The sequence below is a fragment of the Echeneis naucrates genome, chromosome 9 (assembly GCF_900963305.1).
Source record: "Echeneis naucrates chromosome 9, fEcheNa1.1, whole genome shotgun sequence".
Taxonomy (NCBI): Eukaryota; Metazoa; Chordata; class Actinopteri; order Carangiformes; family Echeneidae; genus Echeneis; species Echeneis naucrates.
Window position 1 is genome coordinate 10771015 of NC_042519.1, and position 19082 is coordinate 10790096.

A 19082-nucleotide genomic window follows, 5' to 3' on the forward strand; every position below is an offset into this window, starting at 1 on the left:
GTGGCTTTAGAGGAGTAGAGTGGAAATGAACCCTGATATCATGTCTTTTACTGATATAGTAGTCAAATCATTGTGGCACCATTGAATGGAACCGTCCTAAAATCAGCGCGATCGAGCCAAAGAATAGAAAGATTTGAGTCACAGTTCTTGCTTCATTAGCTTAATTAGCTCGTGATTTTACTTTTGAAGTGCTTAAGAGCTGGCCTATGCCACTCATGATCATAGTCATCTAGCACATAATTGACTGGACTGCAGCTATCTCCACAGGGTGGCAATACACAGATGTCTGATTAACTGTCACCAAGATGAAACCCGTGTCATCTTGACCAAAGTGTGTATTAATGTCTCTCTATAGCTCCGTATTATTATTATTTTATTTTATTTTTTTTTTTTTTTCATCTGTACAGAAACACTGATGTACTTCCTGCTGGGTTATTTACTAAAGTGTGTGTATGTATGCTGTGTGTGTGTGTTTTATGTGTGTGTGAGGTCTCATTCATCTGTCTCCACATGCACCCACTCAATCTCACAAAGGGCCAGCCATGAGAATGAGAGAGCGGGAAAACTGAAGAGGCAGCTGCCTCTTTGCTACTGTGAGATTGACACTGGAACTACGAGGGTCCAATACAAAACACACACGTGCATCCATATGCATGGCTCATACATAAGTAGTCAAACAGCATGTCTCATGAAGCCTTTCAAGTCATATTGTGCTTACGTAGACTTGCAGCGTGACACAAAAATGGTACTCAGAGTATCAGTTTTTTCAGGCACATGCAAAATTGTATATAGAAAAGCATACAATAACACACAAACTCCTCAACTTATACATGTCAGCAGAGACAAACACACACATCAATGGTCATACACTGTTTTTCTTGTTTTCTGTCATACTGCCTCATTTTCTCTCACCGCTAGCGGTCGTTTACTCTTCAGATTGTTCAAATTGAGCTTTTGAGACTTTTCATTTCCAAACAACAAAAACCTCGCTCTCAAATTAAACAAAGATCAGCAAGGGAAATTGCCCAGGAAGACATCTGCGACTCATTTTCCCCTGGAGTATATGATTAGGAAATTCATTTATGTCTAACGTATAATTCCTGCCCGTCTTTCAAGTGGGAACGTCCACACAGTGCCCTGTGTTCTACCCTTGGAAGAAGGAAGGAGAAGTAAGGGGAAAAACAGCCTGCGGGATTGGGTTAGAAACAAAGACTGTGTTGCTTTGCAAGAATGCTCCACTCTCCTTTTTTTATGATGTTGCTAGGATTTCACCCCACCGGTTTTTGGGGGAGAAATGGGTGCTGCACTTGGCCCTATGTACTTAGGGGAATGCAGATCTGGTGGCAACCTCAAGGCAGGGTCTTTGTCTCTAGGAACCACACATGTGTTTAGCTCTGATGGCCAAATGACGGGCCCCATCCCTCTGTGGTCTTGCTACCCATAATTAGATGTTTTTACACGATTCACTGGCTGTTGCAGGGCACATGTAGCCTTAACTGACAATGACAGAGGTGGAGGGTGAGGTCGTCTCAAGTGGAACCCTTCATTGTTTGACTGCCGAATAACCAGTGGCGCTCTTAAGGGCAGATCCTTAGTCTGTTTGAGTATCTGCTCTGCCAGTGAATGCCACTTTCATGAAGCACTATTTATATGATTCCTCAAGACTGTTGAGCTAATAACACTTTTACCCCAGGAAGTGGAGATGAGACAGAAACAAAAGTGAAATGGTTTCCTGTAGTTCTTAATAAGGCTACGCCATCATGGACTGTATGGTTTCCATTGAAAAAAGCTTTGGCTGTGTCTTTGCTCCAAATACCATTCAAGAATAGTGACATCTTTAATGTCTGTTTGTCTTTCGCCCTATGTCAGGAAACGGATATGGAAACCACCGCAACTCGCCCGGTTTGCTGGTCTCTCCAGGTGGCATGAATAAGAATATGCAGGCAAAGTCTCCCCCACCCATGAACTTAGGCATGAACAACCGCAAACCTGACCTACGCGTGCTCATCCCTCCTGGCGCCAAGAACAACATGCCCTCCATCGTGAGTAGACTTTTCATCCCTCTCTTTGTATCATCATTCCTCGTCTCCCCATCCCCCTTTCCCTATCGTCCTGTCTATCTTCCTGAGGAGGGGGGGTTCTTTGGGGTTTGTTTACTGTCAGTTAATTTCTTTCATGTCCACGCCACTGCTTTCATCTCTTCATATCAGACTTGGGTTGAAGAGCTTAACTTTGGCTCTGTGAAATTTTTGTTGTTTTTTCATATTCCTTGGCAACATCTTAAACCAAACAACTGTTTTGTTTTGTTTTTTTAAGTTTTTTGCCCAAGTCTGATGTACTGTCAGATATATTCCTTCTGCTGTATCTGCTTTCGTATGTTGGCTCTTACACCAACTGGCCCTGATATTTCTTTCTCCCATCTTTCCAATAAAATGTGTTAAGTTAGTATAGTTCCTTATCCTCCTCTTTTCACATTAGTTCTGTTTCCGTTCCGAGTCCCACAACAGCTCCATCCCTGTCTCTACCAGCACTTCTTTATTCTCATTCACACTCACTAATTTGAATCTATTACCCTCCCCTTTTAATGCCATCAGTCTGAGGATGTCGATCTGCTATTGGTAAGTCAGACATCCGTTCAAATTTAGAAACCAAAACGGTTCCAAAATGGCCTTAAGAATCTGAAATGTGAAATGATTTCCAATCAGAAACTGGAAAGGGTGCTTCTCAAGAGCATATTGGGCCTGAGTCTAACCTCTTAATTTTCACTGAATCTTTGCCATAATTACTGAGATACTACCAATAGATACAGCAGATTTCAAAAAAGTGGTCCTGACTCGAGAATAACTTCCACCCTTATTGTTGCTGAGTGTGCTGAAGCAATCAATGTGACCGCATGTAACATTTTGTGAGGGCACATAGTGCCATCAAGTGGTACATGGGAGCAAGAGCAGCCTGGCCCTTTTCCTGCCTCAGCCCTTGAGAATCCACGCGTCCCTTCATTCACTCTATCTGCTCACCTGCTTACAGCGTTGAGCTGCACACATATAGCACATAGCTATTATTCAACAGTACGTAAAAATGAAGGACATCAGAAGAGTACACGTTCATATTGCAACAACCCTCCATTATATTCTGCCATACCCTCCCCTCTGCCACAGCAAAGTGCCTCTCCCTTGCTGTCGCTACCCTGCGTTGCTGTGGAGACCGATGGTGTTACTATAGCGACAGTGGGCCCTTGGAAAGGGTGGTAAATGATAGGGTTGGCAGGGTTCAGCCATGCCGCATGTCAAGTGATTAATTTCCCCAGAAGTTGGCATCACATTCATTCTCTCAGCATCTGTTGAGTGAAAGAAAGAAATGAAAGGAAATCTCACACACACACACACACACACATTGAAAAAAACTTTCTTGGTCTATTGCAGTTTTTTGTTTGTTTTGTCTAGGAGTTGATATCGTGTTCTCAGGCCTCTGGCATCTCTGTTTTTCTCTCTCTTCCTCTCCTCTGTCACAGAACCAGAGAATAAACAACTCTCAGTCTGCTCAGTCATTGGCCACCCCAGTGGTATCAGTAGCAACTCCCACTCTACCAGGACAAGGCATGGGTGGTTACCCATCTGCCATCTCTGCTTCTTATGGTACCGGTATGTACTGCAGTCTGTGTATATTATAATTCTCATATATTTACATTCTACTTTTAGCATTAACATAGGATCATTCTTTGTAATTATTGTATGTATGTTTGTCATAATGTAACATATTCTCAGCTATACAGTACCTGCACAGTGCCCATGTAACTCAACCCACTTATGTTTTTGATGATGTTGAGCAGGAACACAATGATCATTGTAATTGATTTAAACATATGTGCTGCCATTGAAACTTTCCTCAAATTGTGCTGCTATATAAGCAGCAGAGGGCGCTATTGTCACACCTACAAACACAGAGGCGTCAGATATCTGAGATGCATTCTCTGTGCAACTTTTGTTTGAATTTCAAGCAGCCTGTAATCAACTCTCCCCTCTTTCTTTTCCTGTGTGTTTGTACACAGAGTATTCCCTGAATAGTGCAGATCTGTCCTCGCTGTCTGGCTTCAACAGCGGCAGCTCCCTTCACCTGAGCTCAATGAGTGGGTGGCAGCAACAACATCTTCAGAACATGCAGCATTCAGCCCTCGGCCAGCTAGGGTGAGTACGCTGAGCTTCATCTCCGGTTTTTGCGTTGTTTTTGAAATGCATGTGCATAGCACATTAATTATCACTGGAGATAACCTTTTGACACCACATTGAGAAATCTGAGAGTCCGCCACTATTTTCAACCTTCAATTGAAAGGTCAAACTCAAATGTGACACCTACCTGTTTTCATGAGCATGAATGTGTGTGTTTGAGTGCATGCCATGTCAGTATGCGTATGAAAGACTGACTTTAAAATCACTTTGTTTCTTGCTCTGTAATTCTGTAACCCCTTGCGTTTCCTTTCCTTCCTACAGAAATTGCTCTAGCTCTCACTTATGTCAGGGTTCAAATCTCTCCCTGCCCTCTGCTCAAAGCCTGCACATCAAGTCCGAACCTGTTTCTCCTCCTAGAGATCGCACCAGCAGCACACCGGGGGGCTACGGTGGTGGGGTACCACCTCCCCAGAACCCCTCGTCCCGCCAGGACTCGGGACGCTCCCCTGTTGACAGCCTTAGCAGCTGTAGCAGCTCCCACGAGGGCAGTGACCGCGATGAGCACAGGAATGAGTTCCACTCACCTCTGGGACTGGCCCGGCCCGCCCTGGATGATCGTGAGAGCCCCTCCATCAAACGGGTGCGCCTGTCAGAAGGATGGGCGACATGATAGGTCTATCCTCTCCCCCATCCCCCGCCCCGCAGTGCCCTCAGTTGCCCTGAGCCCCTGACAACACAGCGTTATGATGCCCCCACCAAGTCAGCTCCCTCCTCTTCCTCCTCTCACTCGATATCACGAGTCACTCACCACCCAACCCCATGGCCTCTCTCCTTTTATCTCTTTAACGCTGAAGGAAAGAAAAGGGACAACCTTTTCAAAAATTTGTTTGTAATTTTTATTTTATTTTATTTTATTTTTTTTTTTCGGTTTTTGCAGAGAGTGTGTGCGTGTGTGCTATACATATTGACATTATATAAACCAGTGGGGTGTTATAATGGGGTTTTGGGAGGGTGGGTGTTGATTGGGATGGGATGAAGGGGGTATTTTTCTTGGGGAACTATGCATAAATTGTATTGTGTGTGGATAAAAAGAATCATGTATGCATATATCTTTACACGTGTGTGTATGTGTACATATATGCATATCAACAAATAAACAAAAAAAATAGTCAGGTACTCTGTTTCATAAAACGTACTTACAATTTGCCTCAGTGATATATCAGTGACTAGAGACAAAAAGAGGAAAAAAAAAAAAGACAAAAAAAACAAAACAAAACATTATCATGAGCGTGAGTGTGTCCAGTGGAAAACACCTTAGCACTTGAGTTGGACAAACAATACATGTGTACCGTGTCAGTTTCATTGCTATATACCTTCTCAGCAGTTCTCCCTTGCAAAAATGTGTGTTAACATTAGATGATGTCATGTTGCAGGTTCAACGTATTTATGTAAATAGAGGGTCAAGGGGGGAAGGGCGGGGGTCAAAAGTCACCAGACATTACAAGATTTATTTACTCACTAAAGAAAAAGCTATTATGCAACATTTGAAGGATTGTACAGGTAAACAGGCAATTCTGATGCTACACATGTGGAACCTTTGATGATTTTAGCGCTCCCCTTAAAGAATGGAGCCAAGTGAGGACCACCCTTTGATCTAAGAGCTACATTAGTGTAATCGACAAAACTCTGGATCTAGTATTCAATATTGAGTATTAAATAAACAAAAAAAAAAAAGCAAAAATAAAAAACAATTGTACGATACACTTGCTTATATTTTCATATGAAAGGAATACAATGCAAAGCATTTTTGTGGCTTTTTGTAGTTTCTATAAGCCAGAATGTGTTTTTTGATAGCTTTGCTAATAAGAGATGGATAGTTCACCCAGAGGGAAAATGACAGGGCTCCGAGGCCCTAAGCCATGAAAAACAGACTGAAATCCAAATGCTTTGCTGAACTGTTTTATCTTTGTAGAGGTTTGTTTTTAAACGTGTATTTCTAATTATATATAATAATGGTAATATTAAGAATCTTTTAAAAAAAATCTGTGAAATTAACTTGCTTGTGTATAGCTTTCTAATATATAAATATATATAATATGATTTTTGGTTTCTTAGTGGAGTTTCTATGTGCAGTTGCACATATTGTCTGGTTTGTTTCTATTGAGCCCTGAACAGTGCTGTTCAGGGGTGTATTTAGTCTAAACCTTAAAAACCAGCTGGAAAGCATCACCAGGGTTTGTGTGAAGGAGGAAAAGACAGGCCTGAATGCTGACAAAACAACCTGTTAGTGGAAAATGTCACGAGACTGGAACCGGGATGCCAGAAGTAAACGCTGACACAAGATGTACTTGATTGTCTCACTGATGAGGAGATATAACCCCTCAGTCTGCATCTAGATGCATTTTTTTGCATCAGATATTTCATCCTAATCTTAATTATATAATTTAATATCATTACTTTCATGAAACATGTTTTGGCCATTATCCATTTTCTTTTCCTCGTAAAATCTTCACTCCAATCTAAGCGTGTTCTGGACGTTGTTCAAGCCCAGACCCAACCCACAGGATTTGAATTTTACTTATGTAATACAATTTTGCGAATGCATTGTCATTAATTATCTCCAATCATTTCCAAACCAAATTTGATTCCATGTCACTCTATGACTCCTCATGTTCCACTCTTCAGAACAGGGTTCCACATCATTTATCACATGCCACTGACGGTTCAGTGTCAGATACACAAGGACAAATTGATCATGCTGGTATATGGGAGAAGCACAATTGTTTATTTTAGATAAATAGCTGTTTTGATTTTCTCTTTTTTTTTTTTTTTTTTTTTAAACAATGAAACTAGCCACATATCTCTCTGCCTCCCACTCCCGTATCTGCTGTCACTTAAGTGTTATGATATTTCTATGTGCATATTTCATGCAGATTCACTTTGTTGTTACTGTATACAGTTTGTGTAGTCAAACAGGGGCAGAGCCTCTATAACGGTGTTCTTCTCTTTTCTTTTTTTTTAATTCAATACAAAAAGGTTGAGAAAAAAGATATACATGATGTTTCAGGCAGCATAAGTGTGGAGAAACCAAAGCCAGTGGCATTTCTGTGTTGTAAACTCAACTTTTATTTTATTCATTTATGGTTTTTGCAAGCATTGAAACAATACAATAAAAGAATTTGCTGAAATGTACAATTGGTTTCACATTTCAATTTCAGTCAAATGTAGCTTTAGTAATCAAGCTGCACGGTCAATACTGTACCAACCTGTTATGTTATTCATTTTTCTCCCTGTGCATATCATTGAAAAGTCTAAATACAGAATACACTAAAAATCAATAAATCAAGTCATTCGGGCCTGATCGTGTTAATAACATGCTTGTTGGTCAAAGCCCTTACTAGCTGATTGTAGGTGTACAAAATCATGCCTATATTTCCTGATGGCTAATTAGAGTGCTATAGTTTGGACAGGAGGAAACTTGTCTATATAGATCTTTGAGTTTTTTTTCTCTCTTTTTATGTTTGTTAAATTGGAAGCCGTTCATCATCTGTTGACCAGTTGTTCTTTGTCACTATTATAATAGACTTTAATGTTGGTACCTCAAAATTGACCCAAGCAAGTACCTCAGCGGATGTTTTGATAAGTCACTTGCAATGCAAAGGGGAGACCATACACCTGTACAGCCATGTGTAGTAACATACTGTTGCTGAAGGTCCCGATATTCACAAGGGATTCTTTGTTGCTCCATCGTGTTTGTGGTTTATTTAAGTTGTATTCAAAAACTGAAAAGGATTTTTTAATAGAGTTAATATGTTAAAAATGCTTAAAAAGTCAGTCTGTAGTATCAATGTAGCTTGTATAAACCTGAAAATGGGGGAGGTTTGGAACTAATGTTTTCTGCAACGCAAGAGCGGCTTTCAGCGGCATAAGCTGGCCTTTGTCGCCACTTAAGACTAAGATGGTATTAAATTAAATCCACATCTCTGTAATTCAAGGGACTTGATTCAGCTGTATGTAGTGAAAACGTATGGGGATGAAATAAAAGTCTCCTCTGCTGGAGGGAAAGGCTATTTGTATTTTGTAGAGATTTCAGTAAAGTTACTGGCTTTCTTAGTTATCCTGATGTGACTTGGTGTGATTTCATTGTGTTTGACTTGTTTCTGCATGTGTCCCAAAACAGGTGTTACTTATATACTGAGAAGAGTCAAAAAGAAAAAGAAAAAAGGAGAAGAAAGGGACATATAAACATGAAAATTCTCCATTAATGGAAAGTCATGGTGCAACAGCAGCTTCACTTCAACACGATATAAATTACATGACATTAAAATAATGACAAACATTTTCTCATATGCTTCTTTCCTTTTTATATTGAAAGAATTGAACACAAATATTCACACAAAAGACATTTATTTGACATCTGAAGCCAAGGTTTATGTCACTTAACATTACCTCTCTTTGTGACGCATTATGCTACAGATAGTGGATCTTCAAATCAAAGTGGAAAAACTGCTGTTCACAAACAATCCACACATTGATATGCTCCTATAGAAATGTGAATCATTCTCCTAAGACACACACACGTGGTCTGTGGGCCTAGTCCAGGAGTATATAATTATTTCTTTAATAAAAGAAAAAAAAATAGAAAGAGAGGAACAAAGGAAGAGTTCTATCACAAAAATCCATTATTTTCTTTCCTGTTTTTCTGGTATCCTTGTAACAATTATGTAGGAATGTCCAGCACAAAGGGACTGGCCTGCAGCTTTGTCATAACTACAACTGTATTCAATTACAGTGGGGTGGCTGATTGATTTCTAGTCTCTAAAACGCAATAATCAAAAGCAGGAGTCACACATTTATTATGAGATCACAGTGTAGTTGCAGTAAGTAACTAACTCTTAAACACTGATGATAAAAATTAGACACACCCCCAACTGAGGACATAATGCTTCTGACGGAAGGCCTTTGTGTTCAGCCTGTCCTTCACACACAAAAGACTACAGCTACCCAAAAATCAAGCGTTTCGTTTTATTTATTTTATATATATATTTTTTTGTTTGTTTATTTTTTTCATATAACTTGGGGATAATGATAAATATATATATATATATATATATATATAAAACAAGGAAACAAAAGCAGCCCGGGAAAATAAACGGCGAGCTTTTCTAGTCTCTTTCATTCGTAGTACAGTAATAATAACAATGATTAGGATTTTCAACACGTTTTTTTTTTTTTTTTTTTTTTAGCTCGGAATAGGGAAAACAACCAGTCTGTCGTTTCAGATGATTTTCAAAACGCTTTTCAAATCAAAGCTTCACCCCATTAGACTATTGAAAAGTCGAGATAACTTCAAATGTTTTGTCGTTTCAATTTGTCCTCTTTGATTTAATCAGACTAATTTATTAGTTATTTAAATTACTAAAAAGTCTAACATCTCTGTCTCTCGTTTTATATATAGCGTCTGTAAGACAAAACATCTTTGAATCTATTTAAGATTCAATTACTTTAACACAAGAAACTGTTTGACTTAATTTGGTTGAAGCCTAAAAGTTTACGGTTAAATAATATTTTAATAACACACACACATTATCTGAAATAGGCGGCTGTTTCTTTGTAAAAGAAAAAGGGGGGGGGGGTTAAAAAAATTATAAGGTTGTATAGTGAAATTTCATACGGATTATTTGATTTCAACTCAACACTAACGTATGCAACTAATATCAAAAAACTGTGTTAACGAAATCTTAATTCACATTCTGGTCCAGCAGCAGCATTCCGCCCCGGTGCTGTTTGACCCTCACCGTGACCCGTACCTGCAGGTCTCTAAAATGTCGACTGGGAAAATAAAAAAAGAAAAAAGTTGATTGCTGGGGCCAGCGCTTCCGGTACAGTTTTTTTTTCACTGAAATACGAAACAACTGTGTTTGCCTAATTTGTTTGTTGGATGTTTATGAGGAGTGTTATCATTGTCACGAAACACCACCGGTCGAAACATGCTAACAGAGGACAAGCTAACAGCTAACAGGGAGCGAAAAACTGAAGCAACTGGAAGCTTTTTCACTTACTGATAAACACTGTAAACCTTTTACCGGTGGTGAATTAATCAAAGACTGTGGTGGAGAAGAAGCAAGCGTGTGCTCATGTTCACCGGGTTCATAACACTGTAGATACTGAAGATATTTCATTAGATATGGGCCAGAGGATTGTGCTTTTGACCCGTCTGACTGGCTCTGAAGTGACTGAAGAGCTACTTGGCCTCCGGAGCCTGAAGGACCAAACAAGATGAACGGATTGGTTTGTTTCTGTTTGTTCCGCCGTGGATGACATGAAACTATGGTGGAGTAAAGTCAGTGGCTTTAATACGGATGGATCACCTGCCATGGCTGCTGGACGAGGTGGACTATCAACCCGCATCTGCCACAAAGCCAGCGAAGAAGGAGGTAAAGATATGAAACTCTTTTGTGTTAGTCAGCTCATATATGATCATGTCGTGAAACCGGTGATAAAGACTATTAACTTTATTTGAGTGAAGCCGGAACTGTTAGCCCTCACACATTTCCAGCTCTCTGGAAAAAGTTTGGACACCCCTGCTCTTAGATTAAAATTACAGCAAGCTCCCACCGAGCATTTTATTATCATTCTCGTTCATATAACACCGTTTCGTTAGTTTATATGGAGTCTTTTATTCGCCTGCTTCCTGAAACAGTGGAGAAATAGGGAGGGATTGATTTGTTAACGGCGAGTTTTGGGGGTTTGTAATTTCTAACCCATTCATGCAGGGAGTTATATTTGAAGTCCTCTAAAATGTCTTTTTCTCGGGTTATAATTAGGCTGCACTCCATGAATTTCCTCTGTTGTTTCATTACATTACGTCTGAAAGCAGTTAATGACTTTGAAGGGTTAATTTCAGACAGTACCCTGCGGTGAAACAATCACCGGAGATACAGTAACATTTATCATCAGTCAAAGTTATCTGTTGTGACAACAGCTTGACAAATATCACACTGACGACACGTCACCGAACTGGCACGCAGGTTTTGGTAAATCTGCTCCATCGCTTGTGAAACTTTTACGATTGACGAGTAAAAAGAAATTTAAAAAAGTTAGCTGAGTAGGCTGAAATAAATTAAACGAAAAATTAATATTGAACTAAGATAACAATTATAATAAGTCAGGACAACTTTATGAATTAAAAAAAAGTCAACTTAAGAAAACTCTTTTAATGGGAGTTTCTATTTATTAATAGGCTGTTTTTAGCTATTTGGTTTTGGTTTTTTTTTGTTTGTTTTTTTTTTTTTTTTTCTTTTTTAAAATCTAGTTCAGTTTCACATGCGTCGCCTTTGAGGTATTCAGGTGAAAGCTCCTCTCGACATGGTGGCCCTGAATGGGGCCTCAGATGAGTCCGGCTGGGTGAAGGTGGAGATGGATGAGTCTGCAGGACGAGCAGGTGCACATGTATCTCACTGATCGTAGATGCTGGTGTGTTTTGGTTATGCCCCCCCCCCCTTTCCAAAAACGTTCTCCAAAATCACCACTAGATGTCAGCAGTTAGTCATCAGTCGACAGTCGTCATCTTCATCGCCCTTATCCTCCTCCTCCTCCTCCTCCTCAGTATCCGCAGCTTTTCATGTTCATCGACCTAAATAAGCTTATTTAATTTATATATTTTTTTTTTATAGCTGTGGTGGGTCACACCTATTATATCTTCATTATTTAAAGATGTACCTTTAGGATCAGATTTGTAATGTAAAGTTAGGAAAGTAAATGACATAGCTTTATAATAATAGCATTCATAATTATGATACGACACATAGTTGTGGACCTATACAGTAGGTTATTAGTGTCTTCTCTCTGAGGGCTGTCCGCGCACGAGTTACCTGGCATAGTAAGTAAAGGTATGCAAATGAAAATCCCTTCTTTGTCTCTTCAAACCACTTGGAACTAGGAACCACTTATTCCTACTGAAAACTGCATCATTGGCTTAATTAAAATGTACAGTAACACATGTTCTGAAATATGTTTGGAACACTGTCTAAAAAGAAAACTAGGTTTATATAATACTAACCCTAACCCTCTTTGTTCAAAAAAATATTTAATTAAAGGCTGGATAAGCTGTTGATTCTAAATGTCCTTCATCTACATTTAATAGAATTTAAAAGTCATAAATTAAATCCAGGTCCAAGTAAAAACAGTTTTATTATGTTTTTTGTGTCATCTGACCTGTTTTCTGATATTTTTAAAACTGCTTTTTTTCCCTCTAATAGAACACGCATTATGTTCACGTCAGGCCATTATATTAAATTAAAATTCAGGGTATTGCGTTAACAGGAACAGAAGCTCATCCGCTGTCTATGAAGGCTTCTCTCAATATACTGGAATCCAATGAGGATCACTCAGCAGCGGACTGCTGTCCCCTCCGGACCTGCTGTCTATGGAAGCAGTTATTAAAAAATAAAAGGCCAGTTAAGACCTTAACCAAATACTCAAGCTTATTATTTTATAATTTTTTATTGAAAATATCACACTCACCAATCGAAAGAATTAGACGTCACACTATCTTGTCTTGTTAATAATCCAAACGAAACCACTAAATTACCGCTTCATTTTTTATTACTCTTGCATCAACTGGCCTATTTAAAACAAGAACTAAAATTATAAACTAAATTAAATGTACATATATATGTGTTATTGGAAGGATTGTCGCTTGATTTTATTTTTTTATTTTTTTTCCCTATGGCAAAATTGAAACACTAAACAGGGTTGATGGCTCGACGAGTTTAGCACGTCTTATCTTTACTTTTGCACATATGCAAGTTCCTTCATATTGCAGGGATGGTGGCTAGTAGACAACAGAGGATGATAAGCAGAGTATTTAAGCACCTAAAAGCACCAAGCTATAGTTTGAGATAAATCTCATCATAGTAATATTCCAATTTACTGCATGTTTTGAGAGAACATGACTTCTCTCTCTCTCTCTCTCTCTCTCTCTCTCTCTCCTTTTTTTTTTTTTTTTTTTTTTTGTGGGGACTCCAACATACTGTAGGTGGGGTGTCGGACTCCTGTGGCTTTGAATATCTTTACGTGAGCCAGCCCTGACCACTGGTGTCGAGCCACGAGCAGTTTAAGAGCAGGGTTCAATGACGAGGGGAGTAGCCTGTGGGGACTGCACCTGCTCTGGCTGCGAGCACAAAGTTTATACCCTTCTTGGAACAAAAAATAACAATAATACCCCCCCCCAAAAAAAAAAAAACAAAACAAAACAAAACAAAAAAACGTCCCACCAACTTCACGGAGAGGACGCACGTAGCCAGGTGACAACAGGATCGTGATTTGGATGTTGTTAATTGGAGGTAAGTTAATTTGGGGCAGGAGATCACAAAGATTGGGCAAGTGCAATCTTGCAATAACGTGGGGGAATAACAAAGTAGAAATATTCTAATAGAAATGCCTGCCTTATTTATTATTATCTTTTCATATCGTGCAATAATCCCAGTTATATTTCTTTATTGGCGCGCTGCAAGCAATTGCACGCGCGCACTCGTACTTGGCACGGCTGCGCGCGTGCACGGACACCGAGGAGACAGTGAGCAATTGTTGCCTAAATGTCAGCGCTGCGTCACTGGCTTTCTTACAAACAGAGCTGGAGACTTTTTTTTTGTTATTAGTTTTCGCAGAGACCGTGTCACAGTGTCGGTTGTTATGATCCAGCCTGCTTCCATCTCAAAGTGTCACCTCCTTAGTGCTTCCACTGAATCTCCTCTATTGTTTGCCCACCGTGCAGCTCTTTGTCCATGCACGCTGTATATGATTATTCAAAGGCTGCCAACGATTTACAATGACTCAGATCGATGCAAATCCAATTTTAACATGTTGATATCCTCCCCAATATCAATTTTTTAGCCCGCGATTTGAATTGGAAAGGTAAAATTTTGAGGACATAAATTGCTAAAACAGACTTAAGCATCTACAGAGGCGCAATAAGTCATGCAAAACATATAGGGCGAAGTAAACACCGTGCGAGAAAGAGTGCAATGCAAATCTGCCCACTGAATATGGATCAATATTAAAAATAATACGCACACCAGAGGCAACGGCGTCGGAGAAGTGAGAATGGCGGAGCGGGTCGTCTCATTACGCATGGGCGGTTTTCCACGCCGGAGCCGCGGTTCCCCTTCTCTTCTGTCTCCCCTTCTGTCCCGTTCACCTTAACGAAGCCTCTTAGAGAGAGGGGGAAAATAAAAGGAAAAAACAACAAACAAAGGCAATGTTGGCGTTCAAAATGGCAATCAAACAGCCGAGAACTGGCTGGGGGGAAAATTACTCCGACTGCGGCCGGGAGGACTATGTAGTAAGCGGGATTTGCATATTTTGATGCGCTAATTGCCTTGATGTATTTAAATATGGCCGCACGTAGCTGATATGCTTGTCTACGTCATTGAACGTGCCCTCGCTGTTAAACTAAAACGTGAATCCGGTTGAATGTAATGGATACGCCTGCAATTAGGCAGAGCTGGGGTGGGGGTGGGGGTGGGGGTGGGGGGTAATATGAGCGAGGTTACGTTTTCCGTCTTTGAAGTCACATGGTGATTGTCTATTTTTTGTTCTTTGTTCTTTATTGTTTATTTTCCTCCACCGATTTTTGTGACGTTCAGGAAAATAACATATTGTTTAAAAAATGTCTCAAAATGATGACGGGTGAGAACAGCAGAACTGGCTTTGACGCTTCTGCGCCAAAGGGGGGGGGGGTTCTTGCGGAGTCAAACGCTCCATCTTTTTTTTTTTTTTTTTTTTTTGCAGAAAGTCAGGCAATACTCACATATAAACAAATAACAATAACGAAAAGAGTTATGATCCGAAAACGAAAAGTATCTCATCACCAACAGAATTAGTTGAAGTCACGGGCCACATTTACGCTACTGTCAAGTAGGTCACTTCAACTTTTTTTGTGTGAAATGTTACTCTCATCTTTCTTCTCTCTCTCGGTCTGTCGCGCAGTCTGTGTATGTTAGTGTATGTATGTGTGTCCTGTTTGGGATGGAACAAGCATCAGTGTGTTGTGAGTTTTATAAGCCTTTTCTTATTATGCAGCTGAGAGCAAGGTGAATTCCTCAGTGTGGCCCAAACTGTACTCACTGATCCAATCCAAACATTTGGAGTGAAGTTTATTCTGCTCTTTTCTTTTACTTTAGCTTTTCTTTTTCTTTTTTTCTTTTTTTTTTAAATTATCGACCTCATTCTAGACTTAATTTGGGAATTGTATGTAGCACCCCCCCATCCCCGGTCTGGTAACCGGTAAATGTGTTCCGTTTGTCAAAACGTGTTAGCGAAGCGCCTGCAGCAAATTCATTACCACCAACCACCAACTGCGAGGCTCACTTCGTAACCTGGTCAGGCAAAAAAAAGGAGGGAGAGGTCCAAGCCTATCGAACAATGCGGCCTCAGTTCGTGCGTGCAACAAAAGAACCGAGGGAACTTGTTTGAATTTCAGAGCACGTCCTCTCCTCACACAGAAGGATGGACTTTACCCCCCCCCCCACACCACCACACCACCACCACCACCTCCTCCTCCTCATCATCATCATCATCATCACCACCCCCTCTTATCCCACCCCAGTACCAACAAGAAGTGTGTTTGGGGGGGGGGGGGGGGCAGAAACTTGAACACTGAGATGCTCAACTGTGCATGCACTTTTCTGTTTGGTGCTTAGACGTTATGGGAAAGTTGTCTCTCCCTCTCCCCGTCCCTCCCTCCTGCTGCCTCCGTCTCCGTCTATCATGTGCTTGGGATGTGCTCATGCTTTGCACAGAGCAGCTGTAGCACGCCTAATGCAGGCTACAGAGTGTTAGCGGCAATTTTAAAGTGATTGTCTCCCCCCCCCCCCCCCCCCCCCACACACACACACACACCAACCCCCGCCCCCCGCCCCCCCACCCCCCAAACCGCATAATACGGCCGGGATATCTGAGGGGAACATAAACCATATCACGATGCACATTGGACGCAAGTGAACGCCGCTTGTTCTTCTCCGGGCTGGGATGCTTTCTGGACGATTGCAGCGGTTCGACTCATCTCTTAGAAAGTAAGTTCAACTTTTTATTGTGCCTGCTTTAATGGGCTGCATAAAAGCGGTGAATCGTGTGCGTAAAGGTCTCCTTGAGAGTGAGTCAAATGTGCAGGTGTCGACGACAAAAAGATGGGCGCATGTGCGTGTTGTTTTTGTGGAGAGCTTATGTTGATTGAGGATTCGTGGAGAGATTTCACGGTTTTAGAGGCGAATGTGAAGTTTGTCAGTCTGAATGTTTCCTCACACACTTTGGAATCAGGGCGCACTGATCAGACCTTTTTGGCACCTTTTACAACTGACCCCATGATTCATTCATTCAAATTTCAAGTCAAATTTTCAAGTCCTAATGATATATTAATTGTGAACACACACATTTCTACACTTTTTATACGTCGACTTCATTGCCAAATTCTCTGGTCCACTTTCGGGTTTCGGCAGTGTTCCCAAGGCAGTCGATCGTCCCTGGACGTTTAAACGAGCATATTGTTAAAGCTGAAATAATAATAATTATTGGGCCTTTATTGCAATCAATTAAATACAAGCAAAGTCATTGTCTGTAGGCTAAGAGTTAAATGTGTGCACTCGATACTGTAGAAGAAGTGTGGTTTCAGGTGGAGATGTGTTGGAGCAAATATCTGATAAATTGCATTAAAAACCTCTTTATATTGCACCGTAAATCACACAAAATGTAGGTTGTTGTGTTTTTTTTTCCTCACTAAATGAGCTGAACAGTTCTGCTGAAACAGTTAAATTTGAAATTCACACTGAATGAATGTCACCAAAATCATCACACAATGTTTTGAAAGCAAAGCCTAGTGAATTCTGAAGTTAATCTGTGACTTAACATGTAGGAGTCATCGTTTGTTCAGTGCAGCTGATAACACGAAAGGGTTGGCGTCCTTTTTAATATTTTTGGCTTCTCAGCACTGTATCAATAGCCTTCACGGGAGCACAGGTTATTATAATTTAAAGAGGATCAGCAGGTTGTGAGTTTGAAAAATGGTGTGATGTAATTAAAACATGGCCTCTGTGTGGGAGGCCTATTCTAAAGCCTCCTTTACCCTAATGAGGTGTACTTTATATTGTTGATCCTCACGATATGAGGCTTGTCTTATAGTTTGCCACTCTCATATAATCCACATCGGGAGGGATGGAATGGTGGAGGGTGTGTGAAAATGTGAATTACGAGAAATAAATATATGAACTGTATGAGAGCAAATGACTGGAATTTGAGCACAGTGCAAGTCACATATGGACCAAATCCTGGCTGCTGCCTGTGGTCATATGTTTCAGAGGGTGTATTAAAACTCAAGCTGGTGTTGTGAGCATTTCAAAGGGAAAAAAATTAATGTTCATTGTAGTCTCATTGAAATGCACAGGCCTTGTGACTTACATTTGCTCATTAAAACCCCTCAGCTTCGCCCCTCCCATCTCAGGGAGAGTTAACTTCAGGGCCAGATTTAAAACTGTGGCAAGTGAATGGGACATCTGAAGACAAAAAAGAAATAAATAAGTAGAATAAATAAACCAAGGTAAAACTGACGATGCCGTTGATAAATATTAGAATCTTAGTTTGCCACGAGCTGATACTTCACGTTTCCTGTCGTACCTTCAGACACCCCCACCCCCACATGTATGCACACGCACATGCACGCGTGCACAAGATCTCGCTCACATGCAGACTAACATGAATTAAGTCAAACGCTGTCAGAGGCTAACTTTTTTGTCTCAATGATGAGTGTTTTATGGTCGGACCAGCATCAAAGTTGTGCACAAACGCACCAAAGCTGGAAGCAAGAGCCGGTTAACCTGCAGTTCTACCCTCCTGCGCATGATCCACTGCATGGACCGCTGCTTGTTATTGTTGACTTACTTACCGAGATCTTATATCTATATATTTTATACACGTTTACGCGTGTGGATCCATCTGAGCCGAGATGTCGGCGAACTACTTACATATCTGTGGTAAAGTGGCACGCAGAGCCCTGCGCGGTGCGGTGCGGTGCGGTGCAGCACTCGCAGGAGGCTTCATTTTCGCGTGAGGCGACATCGCCAGCTTACCTGAATACCATTGTAGTCTACGCTTCGGATGCGACTATGATTTAAAAAAAAAAATGCATCCACATATACGAAGCAAGTCTGGATTTCGACGCAAAATCGACTACGTGCAAGCAATTGAACACCTCCAGCGGTGCTTTCAGTAGGAAGGAGAGCAATAAGCGAGAGAGGACCGTGTTACTGCGAATAGGAAATGTAGCCTTCGGAGGATAGAAGATGCTCCAGGATGCTCTCCTCATTAAGTTGCATTTTTTATGTTTAATAGCAGCTATTTCAGATTAAAACAATTGAATTGCTTTCAGTCTGTTTAAAAAAAAAAAAAGAAAGGAAAAAAAACCACACATGATTTCCCTGACATCCATTTTCATCCCTGTGTGAGAGAAGGCGTGCAGACTATAGTCGTGGCAAGGCGGACTTATTCCAAGGCGCGCTGTGTAATGGATGGAGATAGCGTGGATAGGAGGGTGCATTTGCGATTTTCTTTTCATGACATCACCGCAGTTACATTGTCGTGGTCCGAGGCCTTTGACCTCACCGGGGTTGGTCCATATTTTGGCCACCCCCAGGACCCCGACCCCCCACCCCCTCCTCTTCTATTCTTTGGGGATGGCCCTCATTCACCCCACTCTTTTCAGACCGACCGACCATGCAGCCTGCAACGGACCCTTTGGCTCAGAGTCATCGGCTTTACCTTTCCTTAAGTACATTCTGGATGTGAACGGACAATTTGCCATTTAAAAAAAAAAAAAAGAAAGAAAGAAAGAAAAAACAAGCTCCTGTCTTCATAATCCGAAAC

General features: G+C 40.8%; 1 protein-coding gene across 10 annotated transcripts in view; it reads left to right on the forward strand.

The window, feature by feature from the left end:
- Positions 1-5114, forward strand: part of mef2cb (myocyte enhancer factor 2cb) — a 58609-nt gene extending 53495 nt beyond the window's left edge. For 6 of the 10 annotated variants that reach the window (XM_029510013.1, XM_029510016.1, XM_029510014.1 and 3 more), the window contains exons 7-10: positions 1870-2042; positions 3512-3641; positions 4049-4184; positions 4488-4836. In XM_029510013.1, the coding sequence (XP_029365873.1) occupies positions 1870-2042; positions 3512-3641; positions 4049-4184; positions 4488-4836 (788 nt within the window). Of the gene's footprint in view, positions 1-1869; positions 2043-2594; positions 2619-3511; positions 3642-4048; positions 4185-4487 lie in introns of all 10 variants that reach the window. The other 4 variants (XM_029510023.1, XM_029510022.1, XM_029510021.1 and 1 more) reach the window with 2 other exon arrangements.
- The last annotated feature ends 13968 nt before the right edge of the window (positions 5115-19082 follow it).